At 46.0% G+C, this 21773-nt stretch overlaps 2 protein-coding genes across 2 annotated transcripts in view; both read right to left on the bottom strand.

The window, feature by feature from the left end:
* Positions 1-11532: 11532 nt before the first annotated feature.
* C18H15orf40 (chromosome 18 C15orf40 homolog) lies at positions 11533-17660 on the bottom strand. The gene is made up of 4 exons (XM_075952673.1): positions 17521-17660; positions 15991-16117; positions 13880-14007; positions 11533-11644 (listed from the first exon to the last, which is right to left on the bottom strand). The coding sequence occupies exons 1-4, from the start codon at positions 17611-17613 to the stop codon at positions 11549-11551; spliced, it is 444 nt and encodes a 147-aa protein (XP_075808788.1). The 5' UTR covers positions 17614-17660; the 3' UTR covers positions 11533-11548.
* A 1114-nt stretch (positions 17661-18774) lies between these two features.
* Positions 18775-21773, bottom strand: part of Btbd1 (BTB domain containing 1) — a 30046-nt gene continuing 27047 nt past the window's right edge. The window contains exons 7-8 of the mRNA XM_075953307.1: positions 20883-21029; positions 18775-20499 (exon numbers count right to left, since the gene is read on the bottom strand). Coding sequence (XP_075809422.1) covers positions 20341-20499; positions 20883-21029 — 306 coding nt within the window. The 3' untranslated portion in view covers positions 18775-20340. The remainder of the gene's footprint in view (positions 20500-20882; positions 21030-21773) is intronic.

Here is a 21773-nt window from a genome sequence, read left to right on the forward strand (position 1 = left end):
AGCATTTTCTGGCATGTGTTTTGGGGTGCTAGAGGGTGTGCGGCATCTAGCATATAAATGGGGACCTAAGAGTTTTCTGGCATGTGTTTTGGGGTACTAGAGGATGTGCAGCATCTAGCATATAAATGCCCCCGTGCCGTTGCTTTGAGAATAGGTTTTGGGTTCTTGGAACCATTTGGGAAAGGCATCTTTAAGTGTTTAACAGAGAAGGGTGGAATTTCCTTTTGTAAACCTCAAGGAAAATACACGACCTTATGGTGAAGAGTAAAGAAATGTCAGCTTTTTTTTTTTTTATGGTTTTTAAGAGTGGGATTTTTCGTTTCTTAAGTTGACCTGGCTCTCTTAGGCTCAAGCAGTCCCCACACCTTAGACCCCTGATTAGCTGGGGACTGTAGGTGTGTGCCCAACCAAAATGTCAGTCTTGAGAGTGCTAAAGAAGACAGGAATGACCTTTCAGCCTGAAGGCTAGCGGCGGCACTAATTCTGAATTCTAATAAAAGTGCTATACTTTGTTCATAACATTTTTATGCTTTCATTTTTTTCAAATTTTTTTTGTTCCACTTGACTTTTAAAATCTGTGTGTGTTGGTATTCAGTATCCTGAGGAAATTCACAAGGACAACAGGCAGCTGAGGGGCGTGGTCTCGGGACCTCTGTCGTGGTTGGCACCATTGCTTTGAGCGTCTGGCAAGTCTGAATTATGAAAGGAGCATGTGGCAGGAACCTGTTCACCTGGTGGTGGTTTGAAAGTGAAAGGGGATAAGGGAAGAGGCTGGGGCTGGTTTGCCCCTTTCGAGAACCCCATAGGCCCTACCTCTAAACCCCACTGACGCCACAGGCTGGGACAAAGCTTTCCACACATGGTCATTAGGATCCAGAGATTTGGTTGTGGCAATCTATCCCTTGAGCTATTGACGTCTCGGTTGTTGATAGTGGGGATGGGATCTAGGGCCTCACACGTGCTAGGCAGATCTGCTTACCCCAGCCCCATCTTTACTTTTTATTTCGAGACAGTTTCACTGGTTTGCCTAGGCTGACCTTGAACTTTCAGTCCTACTTGGGATATTGACTTTCAATTAGTACTACTGTTATAATAAAGAAAATCTGTATTGTCAATATTTAAATTACTAGAGATTAAAATACAGGTATATATCACATTCTGTGAGATCAATTTTTCCCAGATTCTGCTACATTATTAAAGAACAAATTAAAATCTAGATCCTGTTGGTAGATTGGAACCCAGGGGAGCCTTGAGAGCAAATATTTCCTCCTTTCTAGAAGGCTGTACTGTGAGGGTGTGCAGGGGTGAGGAGGGAGGTGCCATCAGCTGGGCTGTACTGTGAGGGTGTGCAGGGGTGAGGAGGGAGTAGCCCTTCAGCTGGGCTGTACGTGTGAGGTGTGCAGGGGTGAGGAGGGAGGTGCCCATCAGCTGGGCTGTACGTGTGAGGTGTGCAGGGGTGAGGAGGGAGGTGCCATCAGCTGGGCTGTACTGTGAGGGTGTGCAGGGGTGAGGAGGGAGGTGCCCTTCAGCTGGGCTGTACAGTGAGGGTGTGCAGGGGTGAGGAGGAACGTGCCCATCAGCTGGGCTGTATGTTTGAGAATGTGCAGAGGTGAGGAGGGAGTAGCCCCTCAGCTGCTTGAACAGTGCAAAGGCCTTGGCACCAGAGACACACGTTCTGAGGCGCTATCCATGCTGTCGGATTAGGAAAATGAAGGGCAGTGGGTAGTACCTGTCGGATTCACAGTTTCGCAGGGTAGGAAGGAAGGAGGAGCAGTTTAACACAAGTTTCCAGCAAACTGCCCGCAGGACGTGACTGCTTTCAGAATGATGTTAAAAGTAGACACAAAAAGGGTGGAATCTGCTGGGTGTGGCGCATGCCTTTAATCTCACCACAAGGAGGAAGAGGCAGGAGGTCTCGAGTTCAAGGCAAGCCTGGTAGTGAGGTCCAGGACAGCCAGGGCTACATAGAAAGACCATATCTTTAAGGTGGTGGTAGTTGGGGGGGGGGGGTGGAATCTTACCACAGGACAACATGGATAGAACTTCTGGAGGTTACTGTGTTCAGTGAAAAGAGCCAGACACAGAGACTTAATACCACATCCACTAGCAGAGACTAAAACTATGTTGACCACATAAAAGTATAGGGCAGCACAGAGATTACTAGAAACCAGAAAGGGAAGGGGGTGGGGGGGGTAGAGTTAGTAATGGATTCCAAAATAAAATTAGTAGTGGGAAGTAGTTCTAACATCTTTGAATGGAATCACTGTAAGACTCACATTTTCTAAAGTAGAGGACTGAGTTCCCGACACATCAAAATGATAGAGTGAGATCACAGAAATGCTAATTACCCAGCTTTGGTTGTTATACTGCCCACGGTATCAAATTCTGCTATATTCCATAAAAATGCAAATACTGTGACAGTTACAAAGCAAACAAGCAGACAGCACAGAACTAGGTACATAAGAACACGGAACACAGGTTCTTGCCTCCCGAGTTTGAAGAAGGCCTTTCCGGGTTGGGTTAAGAGGTTCAGCTCAGTCTCCATGAGCTCGTAAGTGTATCCATTTTGTTGTGTCTGGAAAATGCTGGTTCCTTGGAGTCATCATTCCTTGGTGACCTGCACCAGGTTTTTTCTCTTAGGGTACCAACCAACTCCCAAATCACGACACAGGCTTATTCTTAGCTTTCAGTGCTTCACCTACCTTACGTATGTTTCTGTCTAGCTTTTTTTTTTTTTTTTAACTTAACCTATTTCTCTTTATCTACTACATCCTGCTTCGGGGCTTTTTACCTGTTTCTATTTTCTTTTTTTTCTTTTTTTTGGTTTTTCGAGACAGGGTTTCTCTTTAGCTTTGGAGCCTGTCCTGGAACTCGCTCTGTAGACCAGGCTGGTCTCGAACTCACAGAGATCCACCTGCCTCTGCCTCCCGAGTGCTGGGATTAAAGGCGTGCGCCACCATCGCCCGGCCTGTTTCTATTTTCTTGGTGTCTCTGTTTCTGCCTGGTTGGCAGCCACCTGGCTTCTGGCCACGAATGTCTTCTCTCTTCTCTCCTCGAGCCTAGACTTCTCGTATTTATTCTCTCTGCCTGCTAGCTCCGCCTATCCTTTCTCTGCCTAGCTATTGGCCGTGCGCCTCTTTATCAGACCAATCAGGGGCTTTAGACAGGCAAGGTGAACCAGATGCAACACATCTTTACATCATTTAACAAAGAGAGCAGAAAACAAAACTAACACAGCTTTACACGGTTAAAGTGATATCCCGCCGCATCAACAAATGCAGTAGTATTCCGCAACACCCGCCTCTGAATCTTACAGTCTCTTCTGCCTCCTCCTCCTCCACAGAGGTTTTCATAGGACATCCCACCGGGGTTCAGCGCTCCACAGTCTCTCACGCTCTGCGCTTTGTCCCGCTGTGGTCTCTGTTAATCACCATCTCCTGCATAAACAAGCTTCTCTGGTGAGGGCTCTGCGGGTATAGCGTGGGGAGAACTCCACAGGTTCAAACCAGACAAAAATCCCAGCACTAAGAAGGGGAAGTGGGCCCAGGCCCTCCCCTAACCAAGAAGCTATATGCGAGTGATACCTGATGGGAAAGGGGAATCCGTTTCCCCCCACTGAGTCCCTGGGTATATCCACTACACCCCAGGACAGGCCCTATGCCCAGGAGTTGTTGGCCAAAACAAAACAGAATCCATGTTTTTTAAGCTTTTTTTTGTTTTGTTTTATAAGTTTTTCTTATTGATTTTCCTTCTTTAAATTTTGACAACATTTTATGTTTTTGGTTGTTTTTCCTGTGGGTTTTGTTTGTTTTGATAGAGAACATGAAGTTGAATGAGTAGGGAGATGGGGAGGATCTTGGAGGAGTTGGAGAGGGAAAGAATATGATCAAAATATATTGTAAAAGCTTTTTTTAAAAAAAAAACAAAAATGGAAAAAGTAGTTCAATTCACCAGTGTACGCCTTTAATCCCAGCTCTTGGGAGGCAGAGGCAGGTGGATCTCTGTAAGTTCGAGGCCAGCCTGGTCTACAGAGTGAGTTCCAGGACAGCCAAGGCTACACAGAGAAACAAAGCGAAACAGTAAGTAGTTAGGCTCACAGGGCGGGGGTGTGGCTCTGGAAGAGCCCGCCCAGCCCTCACAAAGTTTAATCTCTGAAATAATGGGAGATTATTATACAATGCAAGCTCATCTTCAGCTACATAGTGTGCTTGAGGCCAGTCTGGCTGTATGAGACTCTGTCTCAAAAAAAATTAAAGTTCATCTCACAAATACCTCACCAGGTTCTTCACGGCCGAGGAACTAATTTAGTCGGTGTTTCGTTCTGTCCCTAAGGGCACAGAGAGTCCGATGTATTAATTACCAGTTAAGTCTTCTCTGGGTTTCAGTGACATCTCCTGAGACCAGTTCTGGGGAGGATGTGATTATGATCTCACGTTTTTTTTCCACCGCCAGGGCCTTTAACTCCCTACAGTCTCCAGCCTTTGTCTGCTTGAGATAAACAAAGCTGTTCTCCTTGCTAAAGCCAGAGAGCTTGGCTGCCTTGTGTTCTTTTTCCTCTTTTAAATTTCTTTAATTACGTATACTCCATGTATATACAAAATAAGTGTAAAAAGTGAGTGAGGTGGTATAAAAATTAGTACCCTTCACCCAAACAATTGTATATTCTTAGACCTGTTTACACACACACACACACACACACACACACACACACACACACCCCTCCTCATTCACTTAACAGAATGCAATAGATATCACTCTAGGTCAATAACGGATTCAAACTTAATGATTTAATTTTAATTTTATCTTTTTTATTTTATTTTTTGGTTTTTTGAGACAGGGTTTCTCTGTGGTTTTGGAGCCTGTCCTGGAACTAGCTCTTGTAGACCAGGCTGGTCTCGAACTCCCAGAGATCCGCCTGCCTCTGCCTCCCGAGTGCTGGGATTAAAGGCGTGCGCCACCAATGATTTAATTTTAAATATTGTGTGGGCTTGCCATTGAGTGAATGACTATTCTCTTGGTAGATCCTCGGGGATTCTCTCTTTGTTTTCCACACACTAGCTAACAGTGCTATGTTACCTTTGTAGACTTACCCTTTGGTGCTTTCGTTCTGTGGTCTGTGGCGAGCACTCTGAAAAGGGAAATTGTCAGGTGTTTGTATCGTCCTTGAAGTGGGAGGATCTGCTCTAAACATGGGTGCACCATGTCTGGGCTGCGGCCCTGGCCTGCGTAGAAAGGAGGCAATGAGCCGAGCATGACTTCCTGACTACAGGGCCGTGTGGCCGACTGCCTTGCACCGCTGCTGTTGTGCCCTCCCCATCCCGACAGACTGGACCCTCAAACTGAATTGAAATAACCCGTTTTAGCCTGTTTTTGTCCAATGCCTTGTCACGAAAGTGGCCAATATGCAAAAATCACAGTGGCTTTTTTCCTATGACTTTAAATTTTTGACTGGCTTGGAACTCACTCTGTAGACCAGGCTGGTCTCAAACCTACAGACATCTGCCAGCCTCTGGCTCCTGAGTGTTGAAATTAAAAGTGTGTGTAACCATAAAAAAACAAAAACAAAATAAAACAAAAAGACTTCAAATTTTTAAAAAGTTTTTTTAGGGAGGACTCATTGATTTTATTATCACATCTGTTTCTCTTTTTTTTGAAGATTTATTTTTCTACTATGTACACAGTATTCTGTATCCATGTATGCCCACAGTCCAGAAGATAACGTATCTCATTATAGATGGTTGTGAGCTACCATGTGGTTGCTGGGAGTTGAACTCAGGACCTCTGGAAGAGCAGCCAGTGCTTTTAACCACTGAGCCATTTCCCCAGCCCCTTAAGAAGTTTTTTTTTTAACATTGTCATCGTGTGGGTGAGTGGGTGAAGCATATGATGTGCCCATGAGCGGGCACACACGTGCCACAGTGTATGTGTGGTGTTGGGACTTCCAGGAGTCAGTTCTCTCACAGTGGGTCTGGATTCCGGGACCCAAAGCAGGTGTCAAAGCTTGCACAGCAGTGTCTGAACCCACTACACAGTGGCTCTCAACCTGTGGCTAACATATCCTGCACATCGGATACTTACAACTCATAACAGTGGCAAGATGACAATTGTGAATTAACATCAAAAATAGTTTTATGGTTGGGGTCACCGCAACATGAGGAACTGTGTCATAGCGTCACATGAGGAACTGTATCATAGCGTCACATGAGGAACTGTATCATAGCGTCACATGAGGAACTGTATCATAGCGTCACATGAGGAACTGTGTCATAGCGTCGCAGGGTTAGGAAGGTTGAAACCCGCTGCTGCACTAAATCATCTCACTGGGCCAACTTCAGCTTGGTGTCTGATTGGTCACAAGCTGCTCAGCCTTTGTAATCCCAGCGTTTACTAGGATGCTTCACTGCTGGCTGTCATGACGTCTTTGTCACCTGGGACGCTGCACCTTTTTGTCAATTCCTCTTTTTTTTTTTTCTTGACCATTTTCTTATGTCTTTAAACTTTTCCTTGCCCAGGCTTCTCTGACTTGTCCTGTGTTCCACCTGTTACTTTGTTTCCAGCATGGTCTTTAGCTCCCTGATGCTTTTTTTCTTTTTATTATTTTCTTTTCGTTTTCTTTTTTTTTGGTGTTTCAAGACAGGGTTTCACTGTAGTTTTAGAGCCTGTCCTGGAACTAGCTCTTGTAGACCAGGCTGGCCTCGAACTCACAGAGATCCGTCTGCCTCTGCCTCCCAAGTGCTGGAATTAAAGGCATGTGCCACGACCACCTGGCTTCTTATTATTCTCAAAGACGTATTATTTTTAGTCATGCGTAGGTGTGAGTATGTGCGTGTGCGTGTGGGCATCCCAGTCCAGAGGTGTTGGACTTCCTGGAGCTGGAGTTACAGGTGGTTGTGAATCATGAATGTGGGTCCTGGGAACTGAACTCAGTCCTCTGGAAGAGCAGCCTGGATCCTAATTGCTAGCCGGCTTTCTAACTCTCTCTTTTTAAACTCAGGCCTGCTTCGGGTGTTTCCCCAGGACCTGAGGTGAGCAGGCGTCATGTGGCAAGCAGCTACCTACCATATGGACAGTACAGCCTCAGAAGAGAGTAGAGGTTTGCCCTCCTACCAATAATTTGCTTCCTTCCTCTGCATTGTGCCGCTGACCTCCAGGGAGCTGAGGAAATCTAAGGCTTTGTCATAATTCGGAAGCCCCTGTGATGGCAACACATCACCGGTGAGACGACTGTCGTGTAGAAATGGCTAAGGCGGCTCTAACTTCGGCTGCGGAGTTCGGGGATTCCCTGGCTCTAATCCCAGCCTCTCTGAGACATCTTCAAATGATGGCATTTGTAGATTTCCCACGGGGGCAGACTGTTCTCATTAGAAGATCCCACTACACAGCCTATGGGTGGGTGTGTTCTTCAGTCAACTAAACGGGCACGTTAGGGACCTGGCCAGTTGTCCCGCTCAGTGCCATTTTCAGAAACTCTGACGCGCGGTGGGATCTCTGAAAGCGCCGGAGCAGAGGGAGGGGCTTAGGATCCTGCTGTCTTCCATGGCGCTCACCTGGACGGCTGAGTACCCAGCTGGCTCTCAGCCAACACTGTACTGCGAGAAACTTTTCAGGGCCAAGGGATCTAAGCTTAAAGAACATCTCTGGAAAGACAAGAGCTTCCGAGGGCAGTGCGGAAGGAACGTCCTACAACTGCATTGACCGGCGTCAAAGTAGTCGTCGATTTCTGCTGCGGCGCCACAGTGCCACCTCCTGGATGTAAACGGAAAATTCTGAGTTTTTTAAGTCCTCATCACATATATTAAAATGATTTGAATTTGGGGTCATGGCAGGTTCTAAATACTTATATATTCTGCCCTACAGTTAAGGAACTACTTAATCAAATCCTCGAAAACTCGAGATAGAACATTGTAGTTCGCAGCCTTAGAGAACCTTCTAAAATTCCTATCTTTGGCTTTTTAAAGCCTTAAACACTGCCAAGGTCCCACTTGGGTCCTCTGATTGTCTCTCTGTCCTCGAGCCAAAGGAAAGATATGGAATGATTCCCAGAAATCAGAAGCCCAAAGTGTGCCTCTGCCTCCTGAGCAGGATGAGCCCAACTTTTTCCTTTCCCACTTTCTGCTCATGTACGGTGGGAGAACCCAAGTTCCTACAGCCGTGCAGGGGAGACTGTCCCTTTTGGTGGAAGTGAGGGTGACAGATGAGGCTACAGCATCACCTTGACACTGGTCCTCGGTTACCTCTGACCTCATTTACAGCGCTGGCAAAGCCGGGGTCCCCAGACTAGCACGGGACGAGAACAGCGGTGCCATTGCGTAGACTGTGGGTATCTGCCTCTCAGAATGAACTGGGGGCAGATCAGGTTAGAATCCTACCGGGAAAAGGCTAACAGAGGCTGGATTTTGTGTCCTTGTTCCTGGCTCTACTTCAGTATTCTTGAGGTGAGATCAAACCTGGGTCGGACTGAAGAGAGCTGCCGACCCGGTCTTCTGGGGCAGGTCCACGTTCCCATCAGTGAGGATGAGAGGCGGTTAGGACTGCTGAAGGCGACCGCATCTGCAGAGGGAGAAGGGACTGTCCTAGAACACAGCCCCTGGACCAGTTCCAGACTGTGTCACTAGGATGGATCTGTCTTTTTGCTTATTCGTTTATCTGGACGCAAGATCTCACTGTTTAACCCAGGCCTGACTCAAACTTACTACACAGCCCAGGTTGGCCTTGAATTTTAGATTCTCCTGCCGCAGCCTCCCCAAAGTGGGGTTATAGGTCTGTACCCCCATGCTCAGTCGTGATGTGTCTTGTTAGAAAATACCGTTATGAGTCTGCCGGTGGTGGTGCATATCTTTAAGTCCAGCACTTGGGAGGCGGAGGCAGGATCTCTGTGAGTTCGAGGCCAGCCTGGTCTACACAGTGAGTTCTAGGACAAATAGGACTAGACAGTTTTCTCAAGAGAAGTAAAGAAATCGAGCTGGAGCTGGAGTGGGGTAGACATCTGTGCCCAGAGGTAGGTGAACTTGACGCTAGCAGTTTGAGATGAGACTGGGCAACATAGTTAGGTCCCATGTTCAGAAAAAAAAAATTATTGTAGTGAAACCTGGTTCCTACCCAGCCTCCACTGATAGTTTTTGATTCTGATCTCCATTCCTAGTTTGCTCCAGTCTGCTGATCCTATCTCCAGCTCTGGGATGGGCCTTAATTGGCCTAAAATGATTAGGATAAACCTCTTTCCTAATCACTGCTTCAGCTAGTTGGCATTTCTTGCCAAGAGGGTGGTTTAGACACGCCTATGATCTGATTTGACGCAAGGTGGAAGGGGACGGGACTTTTGGAAAACAATGGCCGAGCTCTTCAGGGCGGGCTCCATTGCAGAGGGTTAGCATATGGATATGACTCCCCCCCTCCCCAAGCAGAGCCTTCTGCCTCAGGAAAGGAACTGGGCCTGAGCATTAGGCTGGCATCACAGAAGAAAGGAAGGAGGAACTTAGTGACATTGCTGCTCTGTGAAACCCTTAAACACCTCTGGACTCTGTGAGCATGCTAACACATTCTCGACATGTGTTTCTGCTACGTAAGAAGCTTCCTATAGCGAGCCGTGCAAGGCCACAGGTGAAATGCCTGTGAGACCCAGTGGAACTGTGGGAAAGTTCTCCAGCCCAAACCACACAACACAAGTACTCAGAAGCAGTGTGGTAGAGGGTCTTACAAGACAGGGCAGCTGGTTTAAACCAGTTCTGCCTCTAGGCAGCACAGGGCTTTGGATAAGCTTCCCAACTGCTCCTGTCCTTGGCTCCTGGGAAGGACCTGCTAGTTCTTTTACACCAAGCATTTCTACAATTGGTGTTTCTTGTGGACTTGGTTTTTAATGATCAGGTCATCACAGTACATTTTCTCCTGTACTTACTGGCAAGGCACACACTACAAATCAGCAGTTATGTTATTACTAGATGAGCCTAACCCGGCTGGGCGCGTTGTGCATGTCTGTGTATAAACCGGCATGTGGGAGGCTGGGGCAGCGGGAGCTGCAAGGCTGCACATTGACTTAGGGAGACCCTGTCTCAAAGATCAAAATGAACAATAACAATCTAGAGTTCTATAATGTAGGTAAGATATGTAAAACATATTTGTTATCATCTTAGCTACATATAGACATATACAACATGTGTTATTGAGAGAGATACACGCTATCTATACAGACCTAGGGACACAGGCTCACATATCAGGCTGACCTGATATTCTATTATGTAAAGGATCATCTCGAACTTATCACCCCCTGCCCTCACGTCCAGAGTGCTGGGATTACAGGTGTGAACCACCACACCAGTTTATGCAGAGCTGGGGATCAAACCCAAGTCTCAGTGCCTAGCAGGACGTACTACCAACTGAGCTACCACCCAGCTCACGGATGGGATCTCTGGTGGGCTTTACAAGGAAAAGGACTTCCAGGTAATCTTTCTCCTCTTCTTTTTTAAAAGACTTATTTTTTTTAATTTGTATGTATGTATGTGTCTGTCTGTCTGTCTGTTTCTGTGTATCTGTGTGTATATATGAGTGTGGGTGCTCTCAGATCAGAGGCTCTGGATCCCTTGAAGATGGAGTTACCGGCAGTTGTGAGGCATCCCACATCGGGTTGTTGGGAAGTGAACTCAAGTCCTCTCCAAGAGCAGCCAAGCTTCTTAACCGCGAGCCATGGCCCCGCCACTTCTTTACTCTTTTAAGATCTTTGGAGATTCCTAAGCACTTCTCGATTTGAAGATTTACAAGGTTTTTAAAACTAACTGACTGACATTACGTTACAGGTCTATGATTATTTACTTTTTCACAAAATGTTCCATACACTTTTTAAAAGATATAAAAAACATTTTGGCATTTAAATAAACATCTTAAAATAGAAGTTGGATTATAAAGCAGCATGAAATGGTTTTCACTTGTAAACAGAATTAGGAACCCCCAGAATCCACAAACACTGTGGTGATGTGAGGCTCAAGGCACCAATGGGAGTCAAGGGAGCTAGGTTCCCGCTGTCGTCTTGCACGCGGTGATCTTCAACTGGTCTCCTGATGTCTGCAGATCAGAGGCACCACCGTGGACAGCAGAGGGTGAGGTTGATCATCCTGATTGGCTTGTCCAGCTGTCCCATGGTGAAGCCGTAAAATTAGAGTAACATATTTCAGGCTGTTTAATGTGCATGTGTGTGCACATACACACAGGAATCACATGCCTGCAGGTGCCCTCAGAGGTCAGAAAAAAATGTCGGGACAGCCTGGAACTGGAGTTTCAGGATGAGTCCTCTGATGTGGGTGCTGGGGGCCAAGCTCAGGACCCCTGGAAGAACACCAAGAGCTCGTAACTACTGAGGCATCTCTTCGGCTCCAACGGAGAGGGATTTTAGAGCCTATATTTAATGGATAGACTTAAATTTTCTACTTTTATTTTAATCTGATTTGTGTGTGTAAGTATTCCACTGCCTATGTCTGGACACATATATGTTTTCTTATTTAGCCACCTCTGTGTTGTTATTGAAACTCCTGAAGGACGTACTTATCATTTCTTGCCTTTATTTTTTTTCAGCTTCCTTTTTCAGTTTCTCCAAGACCTCTTCTGGAGTCGTAGAGGCCAAGAGCTTCACCACCTTTTCCCGAGATTTACCACCCTGAAACCAGAAGGAAAAAGACACACTCAGCATCCTAATACTGGCAGGAGCAACAGACCTTTGTCTCCCCTGCAGCATGTCTTCATGGGGTGTCATGGATGGCCCCCCAATAGCCTAGTGTGGTGGTTTAAAAGAAAATGGCCCCCAAAGGGAGTGGCACTATTAGGTGTGGCCTTGGAGGAAGTGTGTCCCCGTGGGGGTGGGGTTTGAGGTCTCTTTTGCTCAAGTTTTACTCGGTGTGACGCTCAGTCCATTTCCTGTCACCTTGTGATCAAGGGGTAGCCAGCATCATGTCTCCCTGCATGCTGCCACGCTCCCCATCACGATGATAACGGACTAAAACCTCTGAAACTGTAAGCTACTAACTCAATGAAACGATTTACTCTTCTGTAAGAGTTGCCCTGGTCATGGCGTCTCTTCACAGCAATAGAGACCCTAAGGCATCTGGGCACACTCTCTCCCGGACGCTTGTCTCTTCACAGCAATAGAGACCCCAAGGCATCTGGGCACACTCTCTCCCGGACGCTTGTACCTTAAAACAAATTTGTATGACTCTCCAGGGTTTCTTGGCTTTCTACTTCAATTTTTATAATGAAAGTTTGGCATTAAAATTTCAAGATGAATGTTTACAATATTCTAATTTCTTCTTCTTTTTTTCTTTCAAGACAAGGTACCATGCAGATCAGATTAGTGCAAACTCAATATACAGCCAAGGGTGAACTTGACCCCTGACCCTGTCTGTCTCTCTCAGGGGCTGGGATTACAGGTACATCCCACTATGCCTGGCCAGTATTCTAGTTTCAAGTAATTTGTTTTAATTACAAAGGAAAATAATTTCAAAATATTAAGCATGACAATTTAGTATAAACTTTTTATAACACCTAAGTCTAAACAAATTGCTCTTTTCTAAATTGTTACACATTTCTGAAAATTTCAAACAGAAAGCAACCACACATCTAAGTACTATGATTTCACAATCATCTAAAACAACTCTTAAAAAGATTTACTCGAAACGTGCCTTTTATAAAACAGAATTTGAGCGGGAATTTATCTGGACGGACTGAGTGTACACACAGAGAGTGGAAGTATGCCTTAGGCTACCGTCAGACCTGGAGCACTACCAAAGTCAGACATTGTCTGCCACAGGGTGGGCGAGGTAAAGGAAGTGGCCCGTTAAGAGGATTTTTAGGTATAGATTATTAATCAATTATTAATCATCATTGATTATTAATCAATGACTTTAAATGGCAGCCAGATATGAACTGCAGGGGACATAGAGCATGAGACCACATGCAGAACTTAAGACATGAACTTGGCCTGCTCCCTTGCAGACGGACTCTGTTTCAGCATGACCACAGAGACGCCAGGGGCCTGCTCCTAAAAATCATTCTCTGAAGATTCTGAAGTAAAACCAAGGTATCAATGTCATATAAACTAATCTTCACAAGGGCATCCTCTAGCGAGCAGAGTCAGCGTGGGGTCATAATTACTTGTTGAACTTCTTAATGGAGATGACAAACAGAGAACCATTTTACGATATTTCTGTATGATGATGTCTTAAAAGAAGTGAGCAAGGTTAATCTGACAGTAGGTACAGTGATGAATTTAGAAAGGAGAAAAACGCTGTAAATGAGCAAAACGAAGGACTGTAAGTAGAGAGGGCCCATCTCAATAAAACAGAGGCAGTGTGGCTGAAAGAGACTATGAAGCTACAGAATTTTGTATTTAAAAGAATATGAGTTTTTTAAATTGGCCTTACAAGACGGGAGAGATGGCTCAGTGGCTAAGAACACTGGCTGCTTTTCCAGAGGACCCAGGTTTGATTCCCAACCACCCACATGGTGGCTCACAGCCATCTGTAACTCCAGTCCCAGGGGACCTGACATGCTCCTCCGGGCTCTGAGGGCACTAGGGATGCATGTGGTACATACACACACGCAGTCAAAACAGCCATACACAGCCGGGCAGTGGTGGCGCACGCCTTTAATCCCAGCACTCGGGAGGCAGAGGCAGGCGGATTTCTGTGAGTTCGAGACCAGCCTGGTCTACAAGAGCTAGTTCCAGGACAGGCTCCAAAACCACAGAGAAACCCTGTCTCGAAAAACCAAAAAAAAAAAAAACAAAAAAACAAAAAACAGCCATACACATAAAACTATTTGAAAAACTGGCTTTACAAAAATTACAGGACGTATGAACTATGGTCCGTATGTAATGATTTAGAAGGGAGAGCCCTACCTTATCCAGAACTACATCACTCTTCCTGAGCTCCAAGACTTTGGACAGATACCGACAGAGTTCCGCATTCGCTTCTCCCTCGGATGGAGGGGCTGCGATCGCCACGCCAACAGCCTCGGTGGTCAGATCTGGAAAGAAATGGCATGAACTTCACCCTTAAGGGGATCTTTCCCTCCACGGAGCCAGGAACTGTCCAACGGTTTGATTTACCCGGCACAGGCTTTCGGTTAATAACTGCTGAGCTAAGTCCAGTCTCCTGCGCACAAACAAGGACTGAATGGTTAAACGAATACCTCAGGGAACGAGATAAATAGGTCCCTGCAGTTACAGAGCACACACCCACAAAACAGAGTCCTAGGGAGCACCCTGGATTTAGGCACCTAGAAACTGCGTTTGAACAGCAAGAGCTCCAGGAAGGGAGTCGGGCTGGCCTTCAGCTCCAACGTCACTGAGGGAGTGCAGGGATGAAGCGGCACCCTAGATGGCACAGGCTTCAGGGTGTCACATCAGGGAAAGCCAAGCCCTAGGCCAGGTTCCTCTCTCGGGATATGTATTTTAAATGCCTTCAACATCCCAGGCACTTAGCACTTGTCTCACAATTACACTACCTGGAAGAGCATACGGGCCTTCCCAAAGGGCGTCCCCATAACTTGGTACCACTGTTACCCCCATTGTACAGGTGAGGCAACCGAAGTCAAGCACGTGCCCTGTAGCCTTCACAGTTCTTAGGAGAGAAAGCTCTGACTGGAAGCAGCCTGCAAATACGCTTGAGCGGGTCCTGCACCAGGGCCACTCAGCCGTGCCTGTACACTTGCGCCCTGGGTAATAACATGTCTCTATGTCCCACAAGAATGAGACAGGAGAGTGGCTCTTCCATTATCTCTCAGATGCTCAGTTTTTCATCCTAGCATCTTTGAAATCAAGCCATGTCTTATAGAAGATAGAAGAGTTTAGTTGGTCTGATTTTTAAAAATGTACATAGACACTCATGTACCTTATAGTTGATTCCATATTAGATTTGGCTTGGGAAATACTGACCAAAAGGTTGGGCTTGGGGCACAAACCTATAATCCTTCCGAGGCTGAGGCAGAAGGTAAGTTTGAGCCTAGCATAGGCTACACAGCAATGAAAGAAGGGGGTGGGGGAGAAAGAAGGAAGAAAGTAAGAAGAAGGAAGGAAGGAAGGAAAACTGGCCAAAGTATGGTTCACAGATACAAGATAACAGGCCATTAGCACAAACTAGACCTATCTAGCACTTTGATTTTGGTGTAGTATTATTTTCTTTTCTTTTTTAAGATTTTATTTATTTATTATGTATAGTATTGTGCCTTCATGTCTGCGTGCAAGCCAGAAGAGGGCACCAGATCTCATTACAGATGGTTGTGAGCCACCACACGGTTGCTGGAAATTGAACTCAGGACCTTGGGAAGAGAAGCCAGTGCTCTTAACCTCTGGGCTATCTCTTCAGCCCCTTGGTGTAGTATTTTCAAAATATAAAAATAATTTGGTACACAAAGCTTTATCTTGAAAATAAATATTTTTCAAGATAATGCAGTTCAAACTTTAACTCTGCATAGGAATCAGCCAGGGGTCTCGGAGCTCAGGCTGTCTCCCACTTTTCAGGTTAATAATCATCAACGCTATACCAAGGCATCGCTCCTCTCTGTCGGTGTCTAGGCTACACATCGATTTGCTTTGTTGTTTAGAGACAGGGTCTTGTTTGTACTGACAGACCTCAAACTCAAGATCCCCCTGCCTCAGTTCCTAAATATCTGTGACTTACTGGTACTCGATGTGACCAGGCCATCTCCACAGCACCACATTTTTTTTAAAGGAAGAGATACAATGGTTTCCATTTAAAAAGGAAGAGATCTAATGGTTTCCATTTAAAAAGGAAGAGATACAATGGTTTCCATTTAACTTGGTATTAAATATTGCACATCTGTTTCAAATACCTCTGCGTGAGAATATAGGGTTTTAAATAGAGAAGCTCTAAAGCGTATCTAAAAATACCACTTATAGCCACAGGCTAGGCTACCAGCTAGCGAGGCAGAGAGAAGGTGAAGTGACTGCCTGGCCCACGCAGGAATCCCATCGGTGCTCAGATGTACCTGTCACAGCATTTTGTTTAGAGCCGGGTTTGGCATGGATGGCGATGGTGACACAGCCTTTAGGATCGGTTGCCACAGGCCCTGCGGGAGGAAGTGGTGTCTCTGGTTCCTTGGTTTGGTTTTTACCCTGAAATGACACACACAAGTTTACAGGTTAAGAGACATTTCATCGCACTTTTCTCTTGACCCATTACTGCCCCTCACCTTCACTCAATCAGGCTTCCCATCCAGCAGCCGGGGGCTTTCCATCCCTCAAGGACCCTGTCAGCCTCCCACCAGCCCACAGTGTTTGTACGGCCTGGGAAGGCCTGACTCTGGCCTCCACACCTTTATGCTGCTTTCTCTTTAGTTAGTTTCAACTAATTTACTTTCTCCTCAAGTAGAGCTATTATTTACCATTTACTTGGTGTAGCATAAAGCTGGAAGTGTGTGTGTGTGTGTGCGCGCGCGCATGCGCCCTGTTTAGATCTCATTCTGGCTACCTTAGAGCTTGTTACTATAGGCTGCTGTATAGTTCCTATTCCTCGCAAGTAGAGCCATATTTATATCAAACGCGCCCTAAAGCTCGGAGTGGGTGAGAGGGTGAGGGGTGGGTTGCAGAAATAATAATAATGAAGGGCACTTAAACGCCACGGTAAGAACATTTTATTGATAAATTCCATGGCAGTATGCAGACAGTGGATATGAAGAGATACTCCCTTGACCTCGAGGAGCTGGGACCACAGCGCGAGAGAACCATAATAAAGCATAAAATTGTGCCGGGCGATGGTGGCGCACGCCTTTAATCCCAGCAATTGGGAGGCAGAGGCAGGCGGATCTCTGTGAGTTAGAGACCAGCCTGGTCTACAGAGCTAGTTCCAGGACAGGCTCCAAAGCCACAGAGAAACCCTGTCTCGAAAAAACCAAAAAAAAAAAAAAAAAAAAAAAAAAAAAGGGCTGGAGAGATGGCTCAGAGGTTGAGAACATTGCCTGCTCTTCCAAAGGTCCTGAGTTCAGTTCCCAGCAACCACATGGTGGCTCACAGCCATCTGTAATGGGGTCTGGTGCCCTCTTCTGGCCTGCAGGCATACACAAACAGACAGAATATTGTATACATAATAAATAAATAAATAAATAAATAATATTTTGGAAAAAAAAAAGCACTGCACCAATGAAGTACACATCCACAGCGCATTTCTGCATGGAGAAAGGCACCCAGGGCTGGGGAGCTGGGAAGGTGTCAGCAGGTGGCAGTGTCTGAGCAGGGTCACAGAAAGGAGTTGGAGTTGAGGAAGGTAGATGTCAGGGGAGGGGATGCCGCCTCCACGAACATTAGGAGGCAGAACGCAGTCTGCCGGGAAGTGCAACCCTCGAAGTGCGGGAGCGTGGCCAGGGGTCCTCAGGCGGGCTAATGCGCGGTTCAGAGGGCTCGGACCTGGACCCGAGTGACAAGGTATCAGGGAGGTCTTCCACCCGCCAGGCGCCGCTTCTAGTCCCTGCCGTTGTAGCCCCGTGGCCCGCCCTCTCCACACCACGGGTCTTGCCACTGGCCTTGCTCGTCGCGCCGGCTTTCTTAGGCATCGTGGAACCAGACAGGAGTCTAGCGGGAGCCGAAACGCCGCGACCCACCGCCAGCTGCAGCATCCCAAGCCCGCCGGAGCCGCCAAGAGCCCCCGAGCGGAGCGGCGGAAGAGTCCTCTGCGCCTGCGCACGTCGCGGGCGGAAGCAGCGTGCGCGCCCTGCCCTCATCTGAGAGCGACACCTTGCGCCCGGGTTTCGTTCTTTTGGAACCTGCCTGCCAGGGGTGTGATCACGTGTAGAGCCATCTTTGTCCTTAGGAGTTGGTGACAAGAGTAGCCAGCCTCAGTGCTAGTCTTCCCCACGCGGCATCGTGGTCATTCGCACAGCGCAGTGGGAAAGGAGGGGATTTACAATGGGAAATGGAATAGGACGGCTCGCGAGAGTGGAGCAGAGGCCACTCAGGACGACTGCTGAAGTCAGGGACTGGCCTTGCTTAGTTAGGGTACAATGTGTGGACAAGATACGCCCAGAGGTAGGAAGGTATCTGCCACCTAAATGGGCGATAGTAACAGGTGGGATAGAGCATGAGTGCTGAACACAGCCATTGAAGGCTGCGCTCAGAATGGAGCATCTCAGTTCACCTCACAGACACAGCAGTCCCAAGGTGTGTGTGTGATGTGCTCATGAGGAAAGGGGCTGAAAGGCTAGGGACAGCAAGCTTGAAGGCTCAGGCAGGGATCCATGTGTTTAACCACACCACATCTATTTTTTTTTTAAATAAATTACAATCGAGACACATGAAATCCCCTGGACACTTGACAGCTTCTCCGATCTAGCAGGTTTTCACCCCCACATCTGACTTCCAAGTCATTGTTGGTAACTAGAATGATAAAGACTTAGTTTAAACCTACATACTGTGGCCATGGCAGAGCCTGGGTCACGTAATTGGAAGGCCCTACAGGCCATAGCCAGGGGCCAGAGGGGCGTTGACTGCAGGGCTGTGGGGCCACAGAGAAGAATTAAACTATCAGTAGATTCTTCTGTAGCTAAGCTGACAGAAAAATATCAGCACTCCCTCTACTGGGGCCACTCTCCATGGGCCAATGGGGTCCTTTTCACTCAAACCACATTAGGCACCTGCTGTACCTCTGAACTGTCCCCCGCCCCGTTCTGTAAGCACTGGTTAAAATTAAAAGTGCTTAAGAGCTAACCTGTAATTAACTAGAACCTTTGTATAAAGCGTCTCACATTCAGCTCCTAGAGAAAAAGACACATGACAAAAGATAGGTAAACAAAAAGGATAAATTTATTTTAAAGATTCCAGGTGATGTCCCAATGTCAGTGAGTGGTTCCGTTTCTTGCAGCTTACATCAGCCACATCCCTTTACAGTTGTTCATAAGAAGCAAGGCACATGAGTGCCCCAGAGTCAGAAGCACTAGTTACCTCTGCATGCAGCACTTGGTAAGGAAGAAGTACTCCCCACTGCTACTAGTCTTTGCTAAACTTCGGTTAAGCAGAAGCACACATTCCATTGGGTATTCCAGCTAACTGAGGCTGGCAACATGAGATCACGGTACCAGGGCCAACAGAAAACAGTGCCCTTTCTTCAGCAACTCCAAGAGGCCCTGGCCACCAGCACATCACCTCCCTGCCCTCTTGAAAATACAAAATAGTACTTTTGGTGAGATCTTTTATATCCTACTTAGAAAAAATTCTTAAGTTGATACTTAGAAGAATTTTTATTTTTAACAATTTTCCACAACTACTGATGGACTGATACACCTTAAGCTTAATTTACACAAGGTTAATTTTTTGTAAGATAATCATTTTCAAGGGGAAAATGTTATCTCACTTGTATTTTAAAAATCTGCTTTATAAAAATGTAGAAATGTCACTCTGCCAGATATCCTTCTGACCCACTCTTGTTATAGACGCGCCAGCCACACTGAGAGGTCACAATTACCAAGCATGTTGCTTCTTGGCTAGAATTATGTAACTGACAAAAAGCCTCCTTCCTTTTCAGCAGGAGTGACTGGCTGGACAGCTTCATGGTGTCAAAGCAGCTGTGAGGGGCTTAGCGCTCTATCCTGTTCCTGCTGGTGCAGGTGCTATCTACTGGTACCCCCATCTTCTCTCGGCCATCTAGGAGTCCCTGGCAGCCCCGTGACAGGCAGAGCGGGATGGGAGTGGCAAAGAATCCACTTAGATCATCCCTGCGATCTGTTTGCAACAATTACTGTCACTGTATACAAGCTCCACTTACAGTTTTAAACAGTACTATGCAATACACTACTATACTATTACAAAATACCTTTCTATAAATACACTGAAAGTTTTCTTGGGTGTTTTTAGTCTTACTTTTAGCACTATTCCAAATGCTAACAACCAGATATTTCAAAACCCAAATATAAAGTCAGCTTTCTTAATTTTCTAAAATTAGTTATTTGAGTTAAAAAGAATTCTGTAGGAATACTGACCCATTTCACATAACTTTCAAAATAGTAAAAACAAAAGCTTTTAAAAAAGCGAAAACACCCACATCTGCTACATAAGACAAAAATCTTTCAGTTCCCAAACTACTGAAAGACCAAGAGTCAGTGGAGCTATGAATCACACAAGACGAAGCGGAAAGACTGCGCTTTTCACACAAACCTGGTTCTCTTTGCCCCGAGGGTTAGAAGAAAATGGAAAATCTGCCTTTGAATCATGCAGAGATGTAAATAAACTTTTATTTCCTCTAAGAAACTAAAATGTTTCTTATTCTGTAGTTATAAATACTCATGACACTCGACTATTTGTGGCCAGTTGTTTATGCTCTGTGATTAGACTGAATGGTCATTAACACTAGATTATGTATAAAATATTATTTCCGGTATTTGTCCATCTTCTATTGAAGTGCCATTATTATTGCCAGGGGAGCTGAAAAATAAAAAAACAGTCTTGCTTGCAGCAGGGGTCTCATGTACCACTTTCTTCAGTCCTTTTGTGCCATAGTGAGAATCTGGACCCTAAAAGAGAAGCGGTGGTTTAGGGACTGTCGTCTAGGAAGCTCACTGTGTTCTGCCCTAGTCAGTACAGATATTCAATGAAATATGGAGTTTTTGCTTAAAAACAATTTAAAACACCAATAAAGAGTGAGGCCATGAACAATTGTGGAAAGGTCTCAGTCTTAAGGGAACAGTACTTTCTCTTGTGCAGAAAGTTCAATTTCTTTTAACAAAGGGATAGTCCTTAGGAAGAACTCTTCTCTGGAATAGCGTAGTGCTGACAGCACCTAAAGCCATCGAGTGTCTTCACTCCGCTTTCCCCTCCCCGTTTCTAAGAGGCTCCCCTACCAGGGGCTTTGTAAGCATGGAAGGCAGGAGCCACACTGAGTCCGGGCAGCTCTTACCTTGAGGGTTGCGCATGCTGTGTAGCACACGTTGGGCAGGATCTCTATAGGTTCTTTGAACATGACCCTGAATGTGTTGGCGGTGCCGTCACAACTGAATCCAGTATCATTCTGTCCCAGGGTTTGTTTTTTCTCATATTCAATGATCTGTGGTTTAAAAGAGAAGTGACATCTAAGTTAAACTCTAACAGTCTTGCAGAAAGAATGGGAAGCTTTAGAAGCTGCAGCTCAGACTATACACTTGTTCTAATTTTTCTCCACTTATCTCTAATTATCAGATGCCTTTTTAAAGCATTCGATGGTCAGGAAACAGCTCTTTAACTCATGCATCGCAGGAAGGGGGGGAGGCATCGAGCAGTGGGGGCTTGGCTGCAGAAGAGAGGCTCCATACAAAACAACAGTTTGGTGTGTGAACTTTTAGAATGCGGACTTGAGCAGGGCACAGCAGTGCACGCCTTTAATCTCAGCACTTGGGAGGCATAGGTGATCTCTCTGTGTTTGAGGCCAGCCTGATCTATCTACAAAGTGAGTTCCATGGCAGCCAGGACTGACAGAGAAACCCTATCTGCGGAGGAGTGGAGATGTGAACTTGAGATATTGGAGGGGGAAAAAATCTTTCTCCTTGTTTAGCCCATGTTTTATTCATAGGATAATCTCTCAACATTTTCAGCCTCAGTATTTACTGAAATTAAAATGCCCCTAAATGCACTGCCATGTCTGTGAATAATTTAAATTAGCTCTATATTATTAGTCCTAAGTGATACACGAGACATCATGGGAACCCTCCAGGAGAGTCAGCCAATAGAGGACATGAAATATGCAGGCAGTGCCAGTTCAGATGATAATGAAGCTGGACAGAGAGGAAACTGCTTCATGGAGGACGGCTTGAAA

The sequence above is a fragment of the Microtus pennsylvanicus genome, chromosome 18 (assembly GCF_037038515.1).
Source record: "Microtus pennsylvanicus isolate mMicPen1 chromosome 18, mMicPen1.hap1, whole genome shotgun sequence".
Taxonomy (NCBI): domain Eukaryota; kingdom Metazoa; phylum Chordata; class Mammalia; order Rodentia; family Cricetidae; genus Microtus; species Microtus pennsylvanicus.

Bases quoted from the DNA above. Each gene is read 5' to 3' on its own strand.
- C18H15orf40 (XM_075952673.1), bottom strand. From the start codon at position 17,613: ATGCTGCAGCTGGCGGTGGGTCGCGGCGTTTCGGCTCCCGCTAGACTC. The intron at 16,118-17,520 runs GCCAGTGGCAAG...GTGTCATTTCAG, and splicing joins AAGCCGGCGCGACGAGCAAG to GGTAAAAACCAAACCAAGGA. The intron at 14,008-15,990 runs GTACATCTGAGC...ATTTCTTTCCAG, and splicing joins TAAACAAAATGCTGTGACAG to ATCTGACCACCGAGGCTGTT.